Source organism: Lethenteron reissneri, unplaced genomic scaffold, assembly GCF_015708825.2.
Source record: "Lethenteron reissneri isolate LAM-NWPU_2019-01 unplaced genomic scaffold, ASM1570882v1 scaffold_598, whole genome shotgun sequence".
Lineage (NCBI taxonomy): Eukaryota > Metazoa > Chordata > Hyperoartia > Petromyzontiformes > Petromyzontidae > Lethenteron > Lethenteron reissneri.
The window spans coordinates 10,673-32,062 of NW_026892120.1; the positions used below are offsets into that span (position 1 = coordinate 10,673).

The 21,390-nt window shown below is 47.1% G+C and overlaps 1 protein-coding gene across 1 annotated transcript; it reads left to right on the top strand.

Moving 5' to 3' along the window:
- Nucleotides 1–721: 721 nt before the first annotated feature.
- LOC133339951 (transcriptional repressor protein YY1-like) lies at nucleotides 722–20,454 on the top strand. The gene is made up of 5 exons (XM_061548056.1): nucleotides 722–1,540; nucleotides 5,785–5,953; nucleotides 7,035–7,095; nucleotides 9,660–9,818; nucleotides 13,039–20,454. Exons 1-5 carry the CDS (start codon nucleotides 853–855, stop codon nucleotides 13,219–13,221), a joined length of 1,260 nt encoding a protein of 419 aa, XP_061404040.1. The 5' UTR covers nucleotides 722–852; the 3' UTR covers nucleotides 13,222–20,454.
- The last annotated feature ends 936 nt before the right edge of the window (nucleotides 20,455–21,390 follow it).

The following is a 21,390-nucleotide window of genomic DNA, read 5'->3' on the forward strand; positions in this document are numbered from 1 at the left end:
CCAGGGTAAGGAGGCGGGGCCAGGATAAGGAGGCGGGGCCACGGTAAGTAGGCGGGGCCAGGGTAAGTAGGCGGGGCCAGGGTAAGGAGGCGGGGCCAGGATAAGGAGGCGGGGCCAGGGTAAGGAGGCGGGGCCAGGGTAAGGAGGCGGGGCCAGGATAAGTAGGCGGGGCCAGGATAAGGAGGCGGGGCCAGGGTAAGTAGGCGGGGCCAGGATAAGTAGGCGGGGCCAGGATAAGTAGGCGGGGCCAGGATAAGGAGGCGGGGTCAGGATAAGTAGGCGGGGCCAGGATAAGGAGGCGGGGCCAGGATAAGTAGGCGGGGCCAGGATAAGTAGGCGGGGCCAGGGTAAGGAGGCGGGGCCAGGATAAGTAGGCGGGGCCAGGGTAAGGAGGCGGGGCCAGGATAAGTAGGCGGGGCCAGGGTAAGGAGGCGGGGCCAGGATAAGGAGGCGGGACCAGGGTAAGTAGGCGGGGCCAGGATAAGGGCCGATAGGAGCGGGGCCAGGATAAGTAGGCGGGGCCAGGATAAGTAGGCGGGGCCAGGGTAAGGAGGCGGGGCCAGGATAAGTAGGCGGGCCAGGGTAAGGAGGCGGGGCCAGGATAAGTAGGCGGGGCCAGGGTAAGTAGGCGGGGCCAGGGTAAGTAGGCGGGGCCAGGATAAGGAGGCGGGGCCGTGCGAGCAGCAGAGGCAGAAGGCGGGAGACGCGAGGGCGGCGAGTGGCTTTGAGTCACCCAGCGGCGGCAGCGGTAGCAGCAGCAGCAGGAGGAGCCCTCGGCTGAACGGGACGAGCCGGGAGAGAGTGAGAGGAGGGAGGAGGAGGAGGCAGGGCCCGGCCCCGGGGCTCGCGGAGATGGAGGCGAGCGACGCGCTGTACATCACGGAGGGCGGCGAGATGCCCGCCGATATTGTGGAGCTGCACGAGATCGAGGTGGAGACGATCGCCGTGGAAGCCTTGGGCTCGGCGCTCATGGAGGTGGACGGCCACTCGCCGGGCATGATCGCCCTGCAGCCCATAGAGCAGCACGAGCACCACCTGCACCTGCAGCAGCAGGAGGTGATTCTGGTGCAGACGCGGGAGGAGCTCGTGGGCGACGACGATGACGGCGGCGGCCTCACCGTGTCGGCCTACGAGGACCACCACCAACAGCACCACATCCTCATCCCCGTGCCCGTGGACGAAGAGGAGGAGGAAGATGAGGACGACGAGGAGGAGGAGGAAGAGGACGACGAGGAGGAGGACGACGAAGATGACGATGACGATCTTATCGAGAGGTCTCTGGCCGCAATGCAGCCCAACACAACCATCACCACCATCACCACCTCGTCCGTCCCGTCCACTGCGCTGGCGGCGGCCAGGGCGAGACCGTCGAAGAAGGGAGGTGGGAAGAAGGGGGGAGGAGGAGGTGGCTCGGTCAGGCGGGGTTACCAGCTGGAGGCCGGCGAGGTGCTGCCCGAAAGGCCGCCGCGCCGCTGGGAGCAGAAGAAAGTTCAGATCAAGACCCTGGAAGGGGAATTCTCGGTCACGATGTGGGCCTCAGGTGAGTTTCGCGTGGTTGGCCATCGACAACATTGTCATGTTGTGGGGAGTGTGAGCACCATTCGGTCACTTCTCGACAACGATGACCCTCGTCCGTCAGCATCACACAATCACTTCGTGTTATTGTCGAGTGTTGTGGACTGTGCTCACCACCACAGTCGATCAACAACAGGCCTCGTGGTGTTGTCTGGCGGGTCCATGTGGTGTTCATCATCATCATGTCTGGCTGTCTCGAGTTGTTTGACTTCTATCAGTCGTTTCCCATTTAAGTGAATAGATCACAATTCACTGAGAACGTCCATGCCTCACGTCTCGCCACCATCCACTCATGACTGCCGGACACGTTGAGTGGTCGAATGTTTATTTGCGGGTACATTGTGTTTACGTGTTACTGTAAACATTACAGTGTAAATGTGAAGTCAGCTTTATTGTGGGGTATAGTATTCGATCTAGACTGCATCCCATTATCTTGGGTCTTATTTTTACAAAACGCATCTTTAAACTCGCAAGTCTTGCCAAACCATTACCACCCATCGTCCGATGTTGAACTAAAACGCAATTAATCTTAAGACCCACGGCGGCGTGGGACTTGCACGCCGCCAGGAGCCGGCCACACGAACGCCCCTTCCCGACGACCATTGAATGGGGGGAACGCGTTTGAACTTTAGACGATAAGACCGAGAGAGAGCAAACGAGCTCAGCCTCCGGCTGCTCGCGACAAACAACACAAACTCACAACGACGAAGCCGCGGCGAGGCGGACGAGCGGCGCTTCGCTCGTCGCAATTTCTACCCCGAGACTCGCGCGCGCGCGAAGCTTTCGGGGCGAGGAGGAGGAGGAGGGGGGAGAAAGCGAGAAAAAGCTTCGCGCGCCTCGAATACGATGCGTTCTCTTTCGTCTCCCCGCATAAATGTCGAGTGGTAATTGTTTTGTTGTCGTGGACGAGCGAGAGGAGGAGTGGAGCGAACGAGAGCTTCCTTCTCTCGCTCGCCGCGCGGCTCGGCCCCGTGCTGCTGCGCTGGCCCCTGGGCGCCGCCATCTTCCCCCCCCCGTAACTTCAATGGCGGCGGGGAAGATGGCGGCGTCATGGCCGCCGCGTTTTGGCGCGGGGGGCCCCGGGAGGGCCGCCGCTTCGCTCGACGATTCTGCCGCTCGCAGCGTGCCCCGATGCACCCTTCTCCTCATGGATCGATATATTTTTCGCGCCCGCGGCGAGCAGCGACGTTTTCGTAGTGCGTCGCGCGCAAATTTATTTGGGTTTTTTTTGTGAGTGATGTGTACGAGAGAGAAAGGCTTGGGGTGGGGGGGTGTTTTTGTTGTGCGCGTGTCGTGGCGCTGAGGATTGTGCCGTCTCGTACAGCAGACGGCGCCCGCAAATCGTAAAAAAACAAGTGCGCGGTTGCGTAAAGCGTTCAAGGACGTTTTTTTCGATCTCGTCTCCCCAAAGCGATGTATTTGTAGGTAGTTTTTGTGTAACCGGCGACGGCAACGCTCCTCTCTCTCTCTCGCGTCCTTGGCTCGCCCACGTCTCACGACGGCGACTCTAACGCTTTCCGGCGTGCGTGAGAGTCGTGGGGCAGCGACCGAGTTCGCTCGCCGTCGTCGTGCCGCCTTTCACTTTCTCTGTCTCTACACAGCCACGCTCACTCACTGCCCTCTCTCTCTCTCTCGCTCCCTTCTCGCTGGGCACACGCGGCTACTCGGCAACCTCACGCCACCCGCTGGCCACTGTCACGCATTGCCCGCACACCCCCCCTGGAGTTGAGAGAGATGCCAGAAATATAAAGTCCACAACTGTTGCCCCCCCCCCCCCTGCTCATGATGGGCAAAGATTGGTTTTCATCTTTTTGGCAGCCCCGAATACAAGTGGTGGACACATCCCTGTGGCGGGTGACATTTGAATGGACGGAGCCACTGATTGTATCCACCAATATCTGAACAAGAGCGCCACCCAGCCGGATATGTTGTGTTATTGTATGCTGTACACACAGACAACACACGTTTGTGTTTGACATAGCTTCGTAAGGGATGTTTTTTTACCGCAGAGATTCGAGAATCGAGTCTTCTTAACGTTGTGGGCAATTTACAATCGGAATCTTTATTTATCCTTGGAGGAATCCAATGAGCTATGAGAATCCAGGCAGCATGATTAACCTACATTCACAATAATTAATCGATTAACGCGCGATTTGATGCACGCTGTTGATCAATTTATCCATCTTGACACCCCTAATGATGAATGTACTTGTACACCGAAATGTTTATAACCGAAGCGTGTGCGGATGTTTAAATGGGCAAATTTAGAAGTGCATGGGCAGCAAGATGTTAGGGGGCCAAGCGTTTCACGTCATGTCCATACAATCAATGGACTTGTCCCAACATACCAGAGCCTGAACCTCTTGTAAAAGTCTCAAGACCGGGTGATGCTTTCGTAGATAGCCGATACCATCATCACAATCCATGGGCAGATCGCCCGTAGGTGTCCGTTGCATATTTCGTCATTTGTTGTTTCCACTTTCCTCCGTCTTGTGCCAATATGCTCAGGTAGTGGCGACATCTTTTTGGCACCAAGCTCTCACATCGTCAAGCCGTTCTCTGCGAGGTCTTCCTCCTCTTAAGAACCTTAGCAAAATTGGTAACCGAGCTATGAAATAGACGCGAAACGATTGTGTGATTTAAAATAGGATTCGCACATCAAATTGTGCGTCTTGGAAGCTGTCAGGATTCATGGTTATTGGAGCAAATGAGACGGAACATAAGCGGGCAGTACAAAGAGGGGAACGGAGTGAAAATGAAGACTGCGCTAAAAATATGGACAAGGCAAATGAGACGACAGAACAGCATCCAGACGAGACCAGCAATACCTCCAGCACAAAGGAAAAAAAGAACAAAAATAATCCATTATTGATGAAATTGTGACCCTGAATTGCAGCAACGTAGTGAGTCGTCACATGCCTATAAAAAAAGAGCAAGGCTGAGGACTGCGTGACCAGTAAACACTTGCAAATATAATTAATCATCAGCCGTGATCGTACATCAAATGCTCTTCACGTCATATTGGTGTTTACAATACAATCTATAGCTCCCATCTATTGCAGTAAAGTTGAGTTCTTTTTTAATGTTCGCTGGCCTATTGTGTTCTGTTTGTGCTATCTAAATGATGCCATGAGGTTAAATATCTCGCCAAAATATGAGCGCTGTCTCGCACTCTTTATGCAACGAGGAACCCATGACTTGATTGATGTTTGTGTGCCGTTGTCATGGTTTTTGTAGACAGACTGCTGCCTGCTGCAATGGAAAAGTTTAATTTTCTGAGCACCAAGATCTACTCTTATATCAGCACTGCCGTCTGGGTCGAGGGTTTCCCCGTGGTTGCGTAGACCTTTGGGTGTCACTCGAGCACCTGTTTTGGAGCCATTCATCATCTTGTGTTTGTCCCATTCACGTGGCGGTTTGAGGTTCAATTTATACGTCTTGTAATGTTTGTCGTCGAGTTTTAAAGCTAACTCCCAGAGATCTATTAAATCACCACCTCCACGATTTTATGTAATTTTACCATTTGGCACGGTTTCTGGTTGTTAGATTAGTTTTTTGGTCTCGTGATTTGTAAATTAATTCTACAGTGATAAGAGTATAGAATATATAAACACGTGTGAATCTAAAACAATAGATTCCTGCACATGCAATTTACTGCTTGTTGTACGACTGTACGATTTTAGTGTATAGTTCAGTGAATTTGTTAATATTTCCTTAGGAATTTAATTTATTGTACGGATCCACAAATTATTATCTCCCTACAGACAACACAGTTGGGCAGTTAAGCAAGGTAAGTAATATCACAGCTTATCCTAAGTTCGGCTGGTAAAAAAATGCTCTACACCTTTCGGACAGGGGCCACAAACAGGCTTATGTTATCCTTAGGCGCTGCAACCCTTTGAAGGCTCCTGGCAAAGGACAGAAGCCTTTGGTTCTTGTCCAAATCTTCTCCCTTGGCCGGCGTTTCCCACTGCAGAGGCATCTTGCAGTGCTACTTTCATCACGCTTTCCCTGCCGCGTCTTTAAAGTGTTTTCTCAAAATGAGGGTAGCACAAGTTTACAGGAGTGTGCTTGGCAGGAGAGTCTGGTCTCATCACGGCCGCTGCTCTCATTTAAGGTGTCTTGGAAATTATCCTCGATTCTCGCGATATTTGTTTTCTCCATGCTTTAACGTTTTCCAACCCCCGACCCCTCCTACGTCCTATTCAGCGGATGACAAGAAATCAGACGGGGAGGCGGAGGACTTGGCAGAGGAGGTGGTGTCGGGAGGCTCGCCGCTGCCCGATTACTCGGAGTACATCACGGGCAAGAAGCTTCCGCCCGGCGGAATCCCTGGCGTTGACCTCTCAGACCCAAAACAGCTAGCGGAGTTTGCAAGGTGCACGCGTGTGCATGCCGTCGCCACACCGAACATTCGTAGCTTGTCCATTGGTTCACTTATTCATTACTTTGGTAGTATTTTCTAACAAAGAGTGCTTATGTTAGGGATATTGTAGCAATAGCGTGGCTTTGATGTCTCTCCCTTTGGCGTTCATAATGGCTGTGACATGGCTGTTATGCCGGAAGCACTTGTTTCCAGGGTTTTATTCTGGACAGCCACCTTACCTGTCCATGTGGCTCTGTTGCTTTGAGTGCTTGGCTCCGTCTCAATTTTGTAAGTTCAAATCCAAGTGGGGGTCATTTCGGCCCTCATACCGACACAGTCCGTAACATGTCGTACCACTTTTGAGTTATTTTTCCATCTCCACAGGAATGTGGAATTTACATGACGGGCTTATGGCTGCCAAAGTTGATGAGCACCATCAACCACTTCTGTGAAAAGAGTCGTATCTAATAATAATTTAAATGTATAAAGTGCTTGACTTAAAGCTTTCGTGACTGCAGGAATTCATATTCTTGGGGCTTTTGGTAAAGTCACGTCAATAGGTATTTGTTCTTTTTGTTATTTTCTTTGAACCTATTTACGTGACTTTACCGAGAGACCCAAGAATATGTAAAAGTGCCCTTAAGCAATCATTCTCAGGAGGCTATGCATAAAAAGGCAGAACTAGTTAATATTAACCAAGGAAAGAAGAAGTCAAAAAGATGTTTGAAAACTACCGAGAGCCATTTTAAACATATGTTTTTAGTCGAGATTTGAAAGATGTGCAGTGTCTTGGAAGTCCTGAAAGGCAAAGAGTTCCAGAGTTTAGATGGCACAATTTGCAATCACCGCAAGTCTGAAGCCTAGACCGTGGGACAGTTAGCAATGCACAGTCTGAGGATCTTAATGAGCTTGATGCAGCATATGGTCATGAATGTAGGGAGGAGCAAGTCCATTTAATTGTACATATATTTTTTGGGAAATTTAACTTAGAAAATGCTTACGTAGAATACAGTTGTGGAGGTATTTGAGGTTGGGCATGTTGTATGTCCTGCCTTCATGCCCTCCATGCCTTGCCTCTTTCCCCTTGCGCCAGAATGAAGCCCCGGAAACCCAAGGAGGAGGAGTCTCCAAGGACGATCGCTTGTCCACACAAGGTCTGTACCCCTTACACCCCCCCCCCTCTACATCCAATTGTTAAGGGAGCTCACTGCCTCTGAAGCATGGCTCACTCCAGCCAACCTGATCGTGATTGAGTATGGCCTGACTTTTTCATTAATTTTGTGTCTCCTATTGGGACAAGAATCTTGCCCAAGTTGTGATCAAGCCAGGATAGGTAAAACTCTTTTGATTTTGGTCAACTTGGTCCGTTTGATTTTCGAGAGATAGTGATTGGCAGATAATCCATAATGGATATGGAGCAGCAAGACATTTGTTTCATTATTATGTATGCCATTGAGACCCTAATACTGCCATTTTTGAAAAGCGATCAGTCGCTGAATAAATTTTAAAAACAATATCACTCAAGTTGTTTAGAAGTAGTCTTGTGTTTGGTATTTCCAATGTAGTCTAATCTGATTATTTGGTTACTTTTATGATACTGTTTCAAAATTAACATGTTCAGTTTACTTTACCTCAACAGCTCTGTGATATGATTGTGTAGGCTTTGCATTGTTTGTGGTCTGTTTGCTTTGAAAGCAACTGCTGCACATGAACCCAAGCTGATGATGGCAAACTTTTGCAGCATTTTAATTGTCTTTGCAATCGTTTATCGCTTAAAATAAAAGTAATTACCTCTTGCTATGTGGTTACACACTGAAAGTGGAGTGTTCACAGGGTAGCTGCCCATTACACAATGTTTTACTTTGACTGCTGTAGTCCCCTGCACTGTACCGTGTCGGCTGTCATGTAGTTTCAGACTTGTCCACGGATTGCTTCATAGGGTAGCAGGGTCATTCCCCGGTTTGATGTGAAGCTGTGCGGAAAGAGTCCTGATGGACGGGCCGCCTTTGCATGCCTTGACACCAATAATACGAATGGGATATAATTGGTAAGAAAGAATAAGCAATATACTGTATAACAAAATGCATTTAGGAAATCAATACCAATCTAGGTGTGTCTAGACAAATACAATGTAATTTTAAAAAGCTTCCAAATGGGTAAATGAATTATTAACTGTATGAAGTGATTGATTACTTAAGTGTTGTGTGTGTGCATGTAGCTGGCACATTTTGTTCATGCTTTGCGGCTTTTTTTTCCGAAAGTACAACGCAAAGAGGACCATTTAAAACGAAATACTGTTACCAAAGGGAAGGCACAGAAGGTGGTTTGTCAGTCATCGTTCTGGCCTCGACACACCGCACTCCGCTCAATAGGCACTCGCTAAAAGTACTGCTTGCCCAAATAGCCTATAAGCAAGAATGGGAATGTTTTCATACACATTCTATGAGTGTATCTGGCCCAATGGCACTTGTTTTAGAATACTTGACCCACAGTTGTAACGTTGCGAGTTCAAATCCCGCTTGCGGGTCTCCAGGGCTAATGAAATTAATGCGACTTGGTGGGAAGTCACAACACCAGTTATCCTGCCTCACCATGGGAATGCAGAATTTCCACCGCATGCTCTGTTCCACCATCGGATACGAGTCCTGCCTCTTGTTTTTGCAGCAGAGATGCATCGACTTGGTAACCAATGACAAATGGTGTTTAGACCTTACCTGGCCCTCCACGAGATTGGCCTGTAAACAAGTACCTGGTGCATTGTGGATTTGTATTTCATTAAGGATGTAGGCTGCCCACACCCCTAGTGCTGAACAAACAGTTGTGTACTTGGCCTGTAAATGAGTACCTTGCATGCCACAATGCTGTGGTGGTGTCGGGGTGGTTGGTGGTGTTGCATATATTTCGGTTATATGCTTTGATATATTCCTAGATGTGTGCAAGTGTTTGTGTTTACATGTCTGCGTGTTCATTTGGCACCTGTTTGCATGCTGGTGTGAGAGTGCATGGGGATTTGCTAATGTATGTATGTGTGTACTCGGTGTTAAATCATTTGTTCAATTTCAGTCTATACTGTTAAAATAAACAGCATTCGTAAAAACTATAGCTGGTGTCGGTCAAAATGTAAAGGCTGCCATATATAGGTTCATCCTTTGCAGTATCCCTAACCTTCATTGGCATTCACATGTACCTAGCAGTATGTGTATCTGTGCATGTGTGAGTGGGACACGCAATACTTGTGTGTATGACATGCTCCTTCACGTGTCTGACAGTATTTGTATTCATGCCTACATGTACAGAGGTTGTGCAGTGGTTAGCGTGCTGCGCGACGAACTAGCTGACTCCGAGTTAAATTCCCGGTCACGGCCGACACCAGTTACCATTATCTGAACCGATCCTGGGCCTCCATCTAGGTCGACTTGGCCTCAAGTAAGTATCTGGTGTGGTGTGAAAACATTGCCACTGAGGAGACGAAGGTTGTCAGGCGTGGTGCTGACTACCCACCCCCTCGTGTACCATGCTCGCAAACAGCACTTGCTCCAAAACTATGTTAGGCTATTCGGGGGGGTCTTTGTACATGCGTACATGTGTGTTCTTATTCCTGTATATGTGTACCTCTGCACGCATCTATGTAAGTGTACGTGTAAGTATACATAATTGTGATTTTGCATGGGTACGTTCGTTGTACCCGTGTGTGCGTGCGCGCGTTATCATGCTCCAGGGATGCAACAAGATGTTCCGTGACAACTCTGCGATGCGTAAACACCTGCACACCCACGGGCCACGTGTGCACGTGTGCGCTGAGTGTGGCAAGGCCTTCGTCGAGAGCTCCAAACTCAAGCGGCACCAGCTGGTGCACACAGGCGAGAAGCCCTTTCAGGTCAGCATGGCCATAGCCCCCCCCACCACCACCGCCTGCCACTCTCAAACTCGCCTCAAGTCAGTCGAATCACGCGACCTCAAGTCTTGTCTCACTACCGTGATAAATATTGAAAAGTGATCGTTCTGTAGAACCATCGGTTCGTGTGGAGCAGACTGCCAAGTGTACTGCAGGGTTTTATAAACCAGCCACTTGAAGTACATAATTGTGTCGAAATAGTGATCTTCACAAATATTTGAAGTTTCACAAATTTTTCACTGAATTCTGGTTGGGATGTCTTTTTTCACGTGAGCTCTTATGGGATTTTAGATTTGGTAATATCTCATTTGGAACATTGGGTTGGTGTTTGGTAACTGGTGTGTTGGAGTAATAAGGGGCTATCCATTTAGTACATATGCAAAAATCTGTCAACTTGACCCCTCCCTGCACGCACGCGTTCTTTTTACACCCCCCCACCTGCGTACGTACGCTTGACGCACCCCCCCCCGAATCCTATAGAACGGCCGATAGAAATGATCAAGGATGAATAATATTAATGTGTTTAAGCAAACAGATAGCTCATTTGAAGACCAATGTAGACAAATTATTATCGAGACTTCACCCCCCCCCCCCCCCCCGTTTTCTATGCGTACGTACATTGTCAGTAGACCCCCCATCCGCAAGAGTACGCATTTGGGTTAACCCCCCCTCCACGCGTACGTACTAAATGGATGGCCCCTAACTTGTACGGCAGGGAAAATATTGCAATAACTCGGCGAGCAAGATTCAACCCAATAAGCCGTAGCCTGCTGTTTCATATTCATCTAAAATCATTCTCGATCCCGGGGCTATGTGTCCGTTGAAACCTATGGAAATTGGAGTTAATTTCACCTCTAAATGCCCTGGTGGTGACTTGGCCTTCGCGGTAGCGCATTTGCCGGTTGTGTTGCAGAGGTTCACGGTTAGAAAACTAGCGGCCGCCCGCCCGCCCTGATTATTATTGCGGGGTGTGATGACCCTAATAATACTACGCACTGGGCATTCAATCTCACCTGGTGTCATTTTGTAGGTGATTGTGTCCCCGGCATCAGGGACCCAAATTCAAACACCCACAAATGTCTCAATTGGGATTCTGCATAGCAGTCACCCACTACTGGCGGATGTGGCCCCAGGTCAACATTTGCGAATGAGACAAGCTTGGTCTCTTGATGTGTTACCTGGTTAAACAAATTAAACTTGAAGCTTGGCTTCTAACAAGACAAATATTTTATATTCTCTGCGGAATGGGCTCCATAGATGAATGGATGCTGGCTCCCGTAATGCACTATATATGTGACCTCGCAAGAACGTTTTTTAGCATTACAGTGAATGTAGTGACCTCTAGTGGCTACAGGGGTCACGTGAACCGTTTACACTAATCAATTCAAGGCATGTAATGTTAAGTATAACAATGTGAATCAATGGATTGTTGGACCCTGGAAAGTCAGGCTTTTGGTGCTCTCTGCTTGTGAAAAGACAGTTAATTTTGAGGCTGTTGATTATTGTTGAAGCCATGTGTCAGTGTTGAAGCTGTGGGTGAGGCCGTGGGTTGGTGAGACCATTGCCCAATGTTTAGGTCGTGGGTTTGTGTTGAGGCCCATGGGTTAGCTTTGAGGCCGCAGGTCAGAGTTAAAGCCGCAAGTCGGCATTGAGAGTATGGGCTAGCTTGGAGGGCCGTGGGTTAGCATTAAGGTTGTGGGTTATTTAAGTGGTGGGTCAGTGTTAATGCTATGGGTTAGTGTTGAGGCTGTGGGTTTATTATTTAAGATATGGGGTGATGTTAATGCTATTTATTAATGTTAAGGTTGTTATTAATACATATATTTGTGTTCACTTGTTGACCCGCTGATACTGGACATCTGTGAAAAGGAGCTTCATAGCTCATCGGATTCTTCCGGTCTAAATAAAAATTCTGATTCTGTACTGGTGTTGGCTACAGCTTTGTGGTGAGGTTGCATGGATGCCTTCGTGTGCAGATTTGCAGTGCATTAATGGTCTGGGGAGTCGTAGGATCATTTGGTGTCCTATATAACCAGTCATATTCACCAGCATTAGCATAGTACACAATACGTACTAATTGTGTATGTATTGGTAATGCTGTACTCCTGAATTACAATATATCAGTAATGGAGTGATGCAGTGCAGTACACCTCAGGCAGTTGAACGCCAATTCCATCACTAGAGGGTGCTGTTGTGGCACTCTGGAAGTTTAATTTTTACACTCGGAATATAAAAACAAAGTTAAACAATAATTTCAGAAATAGCCCAGTATACAAAGCCCACCTTTGCGACTACTACAGACAACATCTGTGTTGCGTCTTTAACGCGAGTCGGAGCTTGGCTGACCTGGGGTCATCTTCACGATTCTGGGTTCCCCTCATCCTCTCTTTCCTCTTCGCTATTCCCACCAGCGGGGTAGTGTTTCAAGAAATCGCTATCTTGCATGTAACTTGTGTTCAGCGTTTTCCTTTGATACAAATTACATTTGTATTATTTTTACTCTAGCTTCTAAACTTACTCACCCGAAGGGGGCGAATGTCTTAGTGTTACATTTGTATTGAAATAAACACATTTTGTTGAAATAAAATTATGTTTATTCAAGAAAATGTCTCCAAGTTTCTAGACTCTTTTTTTAGGAGGCTTCTATATTGGGATGTTGGGCCAATTGAATTAACATTTTTCAAGTGGAAGGAATCTGGAATACTCGGAAACCCACAAATATGGATTTTTAGAACCCATTTGATGTACTTACGCCTCAGAAAGTCCTCAACAGTTTTCAGCATAACCCATTATCCTCATGGGTTTTCCAAAATGAGTACCGCTTTGTGCAAAGTCAACGGTCAATAATATTATTCTCCCAAATTGGGAATGTCAAATTTCCACCACTCGCCAGGGAGACCACCAGTGGATATAGTGTTGCCCCTTCATCATTTGAGCAGAGACACCAAACCATTGACTTTCAAAGTGGTCACTGATATATTGAATGTTTTTCCCAACTGAATATTCTTCTGAACATGAATTGTTTTTAATGTTCGGTTTTCTTTGAACACATGGCTGAATACTAGATAAATGTTACCCCGGGGTATAGAATTAATGCCTCACTATTGATTGCAAGAACCTAGGTTGTTTATGAAGTCCAGTGTTCTGCATCCTTCTAACACCCCTTCTCTCCTATCACACCCTGTGCCCCCCTACCACCTAGTGCACGTTCGAAGGCTGTGGCAAGCGCTTCTCGCTGGACTTCAACCTGCGCACGCACGTGCGCATCCACACAGGCGACCGACCGTATGTCTGCCCCTTCGATGGCTGCAGCAAGAAGTTTGCACAGTCAACAAACCTCAAGTCGCACATCCTCACGCACGCCAAGGCCAAAAACAACCAGTAAGGGGACGGTGGCATCTCAACCCCCCACCCCCCCCTCCGGTCACGTCTCGGCGCAGACGACTAAACGAGAGAAAGTGAGGACGAGACGAGGTTAAACAAAACGGGTGGGGACGGTGAGCGTCCGTTTGCGGGCGGAAGACTCTTTTTCTCTCTCTCTCCCAACTGCCGAGTTTTTTTCAGTCGGAAGTGAAAAATGCCACAACAATGGAGCAAAGAAAAACATTTTGAATTGGGGAAAAAAAGGAGGGAAAACAGCACGACTAGAAGAATCAAATTAATGACTCAGAAGAGGAAAGCTGAGGGGAGCAAATGCTTTGCCCGTCGGGAGACCAACACATGGCTTTTGGTACTGGCCAAGCGAAAGAGTGCTTGCGGAGTTTGCCTTGCGACTGGTGCTGCCGTGTCACGGCAGTGTTACCGAGTCCCACGTTGTTCTGGGCAGTTGGGGCCTCAATGCCGGGGCTTTCGAGCGAGTGCTTCATTTCAGTTGCAGCAGCACACACACGCGGAGGGGGGGTTCGATTTCTTCAGCATCGTTGGTTCTGCCTGCCGAAGCCGCGTGTCACCAGCGCGTCTCGCCCAGAACCGCTCCGTTTCTGCATAAAGGTTTTGGAACCGGATCCCACATCTTTGCAGCCACACGGTGCCAAATTATCTCCTGTAGGTGTAAAAGCTTGACCCAGTATCTTAAAACATTTGGTTTTCGGACTTTTATTTTATTGCCTGTTTTATGTTTCATTCGGAAATGAAATGTTGCTGAATTTGGCTTTGGCAGTTAAGTGAATTGTTTCTCATTTTTACTCCGGTCTTTCACCAGGACTCGCGTCCAGGAGAAAACAATAATTATTGCTAAGCCCCCATGGGAGAGTGGAGCGCGTTTGTTGATGCGACTTGGGTTTTTGGGGCACAGCAGTTTGACTTTCATCGTGCCAGCTTCACACAAGCACTCAAAACCGATGACGTCTTTGACAAAATGCATGATTTTTTTTATATTATAATAATAATGTTATTATATTTTTTTAAGTGGGCTTTTCGATGCCGTTTTACAAACAAATGATTATTTTGAGCAGGGTTTTTCAAATCTTGGAAATGAAAAGTAAAAAAAAACTACTGCGGAAGAATGAATTGTGCCTTTTTATTTTTAATTTGTATCCACTATGGCTGAAAGAATTTGGCGCCCTGTCGCGCAGTTTCCACGTGTTCAGTAGGGGAGTAGTGCTTAATTAAAACTCACATTTTCATCCGCGTGCATCCGGCCATTGATAAGAAGTCACCAAGATTTATTTAGAGCTACAATCATCTGTATATATTTTTTGTCCTTTTGAAGCCGGCTAGAAAATGAATTTGAGTCGTAAAAAATTAACCCGTAAAAACAAAGTTTTTCACTATAAATCCTTTATATGCGTGTTCAATGGGCCACAACCCAGCCCACATTGGTCTTTGAAACGGGTGGCTAGAGTCCTCTCGTCCTCTGGCTTGAGATGGCTGCCACCTATGGGTCAGATGATTGCCTGCCACCATTAAGCAATTGGGAATTAAATATAATTTTTTTTTACCTAAAAAGTGTAAAATTTTGGGAAAAAAATTTCACGAAAATAAATTGTCACGCACAACGAGTCTGTGTGCAAAATGTCAGCTCGATTGGATCACGGGAAGTGCGTTAAAAAACGACCGAAAGATTTGCACGGTCGTAAGCGCGCAAGCAAGCAAACTTAATATAAAGGATTTAAAAATGTTTATCGTGCAAACTGTGTCCCCTTAACTGCCAGCCACAGTAATGCACCCAGTGTAGAGCCACTGCCTCATTCAATACAGAAGCCCTGTCTCGTACATCACTGATATGTGACGCCACGGCGGCGAGATGTTAACTACCTCGCCCTGGTATACAGGAGGTCGTGGGTTCGATCCCGGCCCTGACGCCTGCTGTATATTTGGAGTTTGCATGTTTTCCCCGTGGCCGCGTGGATTTTTTCTCCGGGTCTTCCGTTTTTTTTTCCTCCGCATTTAGAAACATGCGTTTTGAGTATTTGGCTGCTATGTTTCCATGTGATAAGCCTCTTCATTGAGCTATCATTTGTGGCCAGGTCACTTCTGAAAAAGAGCTATATATCTCAGTGGGCCTTACATGGTAAAATAAAAAAAAATAGTTTAGCTTTCTTTTATGGGTGGTCTGATATCCTCCAATATGAAAAACATTGCTAAATTATTAATTGGCCACGCATCCCAGTGCAGGAGATATCTGAGAAATATTCTTGAGAATCATAGTTCATCTTTAGATAGAGCCCTAGTTGTAAGCCTCTTCCCTACATCTTGCCTACTGTCATTGTCCACATCAGATTGGTTTGTTTGAAGGCAACCCCCGTGATGTTAAATAATTAAAGTTGAGTTATCTGCTGAATTTAGGTAACATTGAAGTCGACTCACTAAGTTGTTTTTATGTATATATGAAAAAAACTCCGGATGGAGAGCAGGTTATTAAGACAGGCATCATTGAGACAGACATTGGAGTGGTACCCAGATGTTGGTGACCAAGGGGAAAGCTCTGAAGCCAAATGTTGGGATACAAAATTTGTAGGTTGACTCGGTTGTTGGTTGATTGCTGCACAACAGCTGTGGTATCTGGCAGACAGGGAAGCGATGGTAAGGTCTGGTAATACTGGTATTGGCTGTGACGACACCTCAGCTTTGGCTACCAAACCAAATGCCTTTCTGAACCAGTGTTTCCCAGTGGCACTTGTTTCAACAATGCAAATCCCGAGCCGGTTTTGGTTTTGCCTGAGCCATTGGCACTGCTGCCCAATGGATTAATACGACGGGGTTGCATGACGTTATAAACCAAGACACATCCACGAGCATAGTTTGCTTCGGTTAAACACATGCCTCTATAAAAACAAAAGTTTATCTGGAAGACCTTTTCATCGGTGGACTTCAATGTTATTTTATTTCAGCGATGATGCAAACATCAGTCTTATTTATTACCCGCAATACGTGACGACATGATGGCTTTGTCAGCAATATTGAGCTGGATCCCAGCTTCTATCGCCAAATGCTTTAGCGTAGGACGTCGGTGTGTGTGTGGAGTTGGTGCAGTGATTTTCAATCTTGTTCTTGTGGCCTCATCTGACCCATGCATTACACTAGGCTCATGAGTGTGGTGCTAACTTTGCGGGGCCAGGAAGTACATTATACAACCCCTAACCCCACTTCTGATTTCTAACTTGTGAGGGCAGAATTGATATTTGTTGCTGTTGGGTGACTCAAAAGTTAAACATTTCCAACCAGCTCCATGTTTAGCATTTGGAAATAATCATTTCTCTTGAAAACCCTCAGCCATTGGTAGAAATGCTGCATTCCTTTGACAGAGACCACTTTCCGTAGGACAATCACTGGTGGCTTCTATCAAATTGGTCGTCATTTTTACGAAGGACCAAGTCGAGTCCTGAATGTAATTTTGAATGTGTGACCTGGTTGTACGCAGTGGTGCTTGGCTTCTTCTAGCATCTCGCCATCCACAATCGTGCTTTGGTTAGACTGCTTGACTCTACCAAAAAGTTCCTTGAGAGTTGATTCGGCCCTTTGAAGCTCAATAACATAAGCAGCATCAGTGGGAAGTCAACAGTGATCATCCTACCAGGTGAATGACTCCTGTCTGGAAATGAGGAATAGCCATCGCACTGCAGCGTGCTTGTTTGAGCAGGTGGGATGCCTTCGCGACCAAATAATAACTTCCATTTATGAATTCACCAGGCATCCATGCATCCCACAGACAATATGCTAAGTTTAGTACCAACACACCTGAAGGGAAATGTCAATGTTTGACTCCACTCCCAGGGCTTTAGCTTCGACCTTCAAATTATTTGCTGTCCTTGTTGTTTTGGAACGTGACATAATGAACATAGAATGGTACCTGTTTAAAATGTTATTTGATTTGTACAGTCGATGTATGTGTTTTGTTCGTTTGCGAGGCGTTGATTTTTTTGGAAGCTACCCCTCTTTGTCAGAAACGCCGGCTGGCCAGCGCTGGGTTTTGCCATAGCAGCAGTCGCCATGCTCGCAGGTGTCGGTTCTCTCCCTGAAGTTGCAAGGACTCACGGCTGCGCTTCTGTGGGAATTTACCTCTGGGAGGCTGCTTTTCAGACCCCAGGTGTGCGTGTTCGTCTCCGCAAGGGGAAACTCTGTTGCGGCTGAGCAGACCGAGATGAGTGCGTCAAACGCGCCAAGGACGAGCATTCGGTTTGAAATAACAAAAATAAAAATAGTTCTTTATTTAACCAGCAAAAGCCTCACTGAGTCCCAAGACACTTTTTTTTTATGTTTCTACATCGAGATGTTTGCCACATTCATTTTGCTTTGCATGTTGAGATGAAAGCCAGATTACCTAGAGACGAAATCTTGCAAGCAGATTACGCTGAAAGTTCTGCGAAAATGTTTCATGAGCTCACTTTCTGTACCGTCACCTGCCATCTAGTGGCCCAGCAGGTGAAGGAATCTCCAAGCTCACGATGATCTGTATGTGATCCACAAACCCCACTTCTTTAGGCACTTTGTTACATCGATCCAGCACTGATTTACAGCTGTTTAAAGCGATATTCACATCCCTCACTTGCCAACTTCCGTTTCATATAAGCACATCGTTCCTGTATAGTTATTTACTGCACATTTGTTATATTCCTGACATGTTTGTTCTGGTCCTTGATTATGACGAATGAAACAAATTATTGTTTTTTTTTTTAGTTTGTCAAAGTGTGTCTTGCGCTCTCCTTCCAGAACATTCTTAATGCTGCTATTTTTTACTACATATTTTTGTTTCATACTATATTCGTATTTGGAATCCGGGTTTGTGCTGGAACTAAGTTTCCAAGCACGGGTCTAGTTGGGCGGTGCTGCTTTTTTGGAAAGCTGCACATTGAAGTCTGGGTTCATCCAAGCCAATCGTCCATGGGGGAGGGGGGTGGGTCAATAACATGAGTGAGCCTGTGGGAAGTCGTCAGTAGTTGTCCCGTTGATCAACTGGCCCTGCCACGAGGATGTTGAATTTACACCACCAGCAGATGATCACCGCCCCATTGCTCGTTTGAGTAGACCCTTCGTCTCAAATACTTACCCATGTGTTGCCAGCACATTGCTCAACCGGGGCTGACCTGTGGCATCGTGCGGCCCAAAATTACGTACGTGTGGTGTAGTGTGTACAAGCGGTTCTCGTTTGTGCCATTCATATGTCATGGGTGGATCGGTGTGTGTAGGGAGTGCTCATTACCTCTCCATTGTGCTGGTATGCTGTGAGCAGCAGCTCTTTGCTGCCAGAAGCACAACTTGTGTTTTGACAGGCAAGAACATTCGTAAAATGTAGGTGTGCTGAACTCATTGGGCAACCTGCACTGGCTCATTGTTTGCAATTGAAATTAAATCATGTTTTGCAATTGAAGTTTAATTGCCAGGAGACGTTGATCAGAGCACTCAAATTTGCTTTAGTAGTGATCTTTGGCTGAATACTAGATGGCGCACTTCTATGTGTTCTTAAGAGTGAACATTGCTTGGAAAACTGCAACATGTACTCCTCAAAGTGGAGCTACGCTAAGATTGAGTGACATCTAAATTGTATTTTGCTGTGGTTTTAGTGGCACTGTCCGTGGATAATGTAACTCGGAAGGTTGAAAGTTCCAATACTGATTGACGGTTGAATCAACAGTGAAAGTGTGTATTTTTACACCCGATTTTCAGGGCTGCCAATGGAAACGAGTTCTAACGACCTCGTCACAACTGGATATTATGAGATAATTTGACTCGAGTAGCATATTTTTATTACTTTGCTCGGTGAAACCTGCTGATGCAACTTTCATCGTTCCACTTCTACCTTTGGCCTGATCCAGCAGCGCATGCTTTATTCTCAGGCTGACGAGGATCGTCACCGGCTGGGATTGAAAACCCCCGATGGCTTCTTGCCCCGTTCACAGAGACGGAGCATCCCTTGGCCCTGCACACGGCCACCGCTTTACCCCCAACAATCGGCACAGCTGCTGCCGTCGTGTTCCCCCGGCAACGGTGCCTTAATGATGTCGTGGCGCTCTCGTCAAGACAAAAGTTGGGGTGGGGTAGCGGGGGGGGGGGTGTGCAGTGCCGTGCTTTAATCGTGGACTCGCGCGAAGCCACACAATGAAGGAGTGGCTCTTGGGAGCCGCTCGCTGTCCATGTTTTATGGAAATGGATGGCAATAATATCTTGCCAGGTGGTGGTGCCATTCGTCGCGTGCTAGACACACGCTCCCAACGCTGGGGGAGGGGGGGGGTCAGTCCTGATTGAGAAGTGACTCCGCCCATTATTATCGTCATAACGTTGAGGTTGAGGACATGATTTCCACTGTGGGAAGTCAACGGGTTGTCTAATACACAGGAGAGGTTGGTTTTTGTCATGAGAATGTGGAATTTCCAGCACTGGCCAGGGGACAGCCATGGAGATGAGTGCTGCCTCATGCTTGTTTGAGCAGAGAACAATGTTGACGTTCACCTAATTATTCCAACTCCCATTTGTGCTATTTAGGCGAGGAGGCAATATTCCTGGTCACCGAGGGAAGTGGAGGGAGACGCGTCTTGAATTCAGACACTCCCACAAAAGACATGGGCTTCAGAACTCCATACACTGTCATGTAGAGTGGGTCAACACATCACCTTCACATGTCTACAGCTGTATTGGGAAGTCTACTAAGTGGGTAGTCTGATTCATGTTTATAAGGAAATTGTAAACCTAGTGATTACGATGACACCCAACTACACTTGATAACTATTTTCAGATGGCAACATTGTCAACGGAGGCGATAATCTAGCAATGTTGAGGTGGGGTTGGTGGATCACTTGGAGATCATTGATATTCAAGCCAAACTCGGTTGTTAGGTGGCCAGGATATGCCAGTGGAACAATGGGCGGGTCACTGGCTCGTTTGTAAAGATGATTTAAACATCCCCGTTATATGCAAGGCTTTCATTTGTTCATTCCAGTTTCACTTGCACGTGCATTTTTATAAAAAAAAGATTTGGCCAAAAGAAGAAAGTGTATTGAATCCCAAAAGAGGCTTTTGCTGGGTAAACAGTGGACTATTGTGTGATCCGATATGATGTTCGTGATGATTCGATGGCTTTGACATGGCAAATGACCACAATGAGTTTTTTTGTAGCATTTCTGTACACCGGGTAAAGTAGTTGAGAAGATCTTCTTGGTTCTTTCGGTAAAGTCACGTAGAAGGGAAGTAATAAAATAATAAAAATAAAACATAATAAAACAATTCTCACGACGTTTCGACCACAACGCAAGCAGCCGTCCTCAGGCGAAGAATGAAGCACCGCCAAGCTTGGAGCGTATATTTAAGCTGGGTAGAGGGGGGGAGGTGGGAAGAAGAGCGCCTAAACAAAATAATTTGCATATCAAGAGGAATTCAGCATATGGAAAATGCGTAGGAGGTGGGCGGGGGGGGGGGGGGTTCCAAATCAATACTATGCCCGTGCATTATGCAGGATTAGCAGCATCAAAGGGGGGGGGGGGGGGGGGAGGGGGTAGCATTAACAAAGGAAAGGAATGTTAATAGTTGATTTGGAACCCCCCCCCGCCCACCTCCTACGCATTTTCCATATGCTGAATTCCTCTTGATATGCAAATTATTTTGTTTAGGCGCTCTTCTTCCCACCTCCCCCCCTCTAACCCAGCTTAAATATACGCTCCAAGCTTGGTGGTGCTTCATTCTTCGCCTGAGGACGGCTGCTTGCGTTGTGGCCGAAACGTCGTGAGAATTGTTTTATTATATTTCGATTTAAAGCTTTCGTGACTGCAGGGATTCATCTTGGTTCTTTCGGTAAAGTCACGTATTATGTTTTATTTTTATTATTTTATTACTTCCCTTCTACGTGACTTTACCGAAAGAACCAAGAAGATGAATCCCTGCAGTCACGAAAGCTTTAAATCGAAATTTAGTTGAGAAGAGCCTGCCGATGGCGGAATTATCTTTGTTTGCGGCCCGTGGCTGTAAGCTGCTGAGTTGTGTTGTGACAGATCTCTGCTCTGTCCATCTATTATTCACCTAGGGAGGGGCACCCAGAGGTGTGTAGCCCAAGGGGAAGACTTCGAGCCAGAGGGTGCTGGTGATGGCGGTGTAAGAGCTATCGTTGGGAGTTCTGGTGTTGACT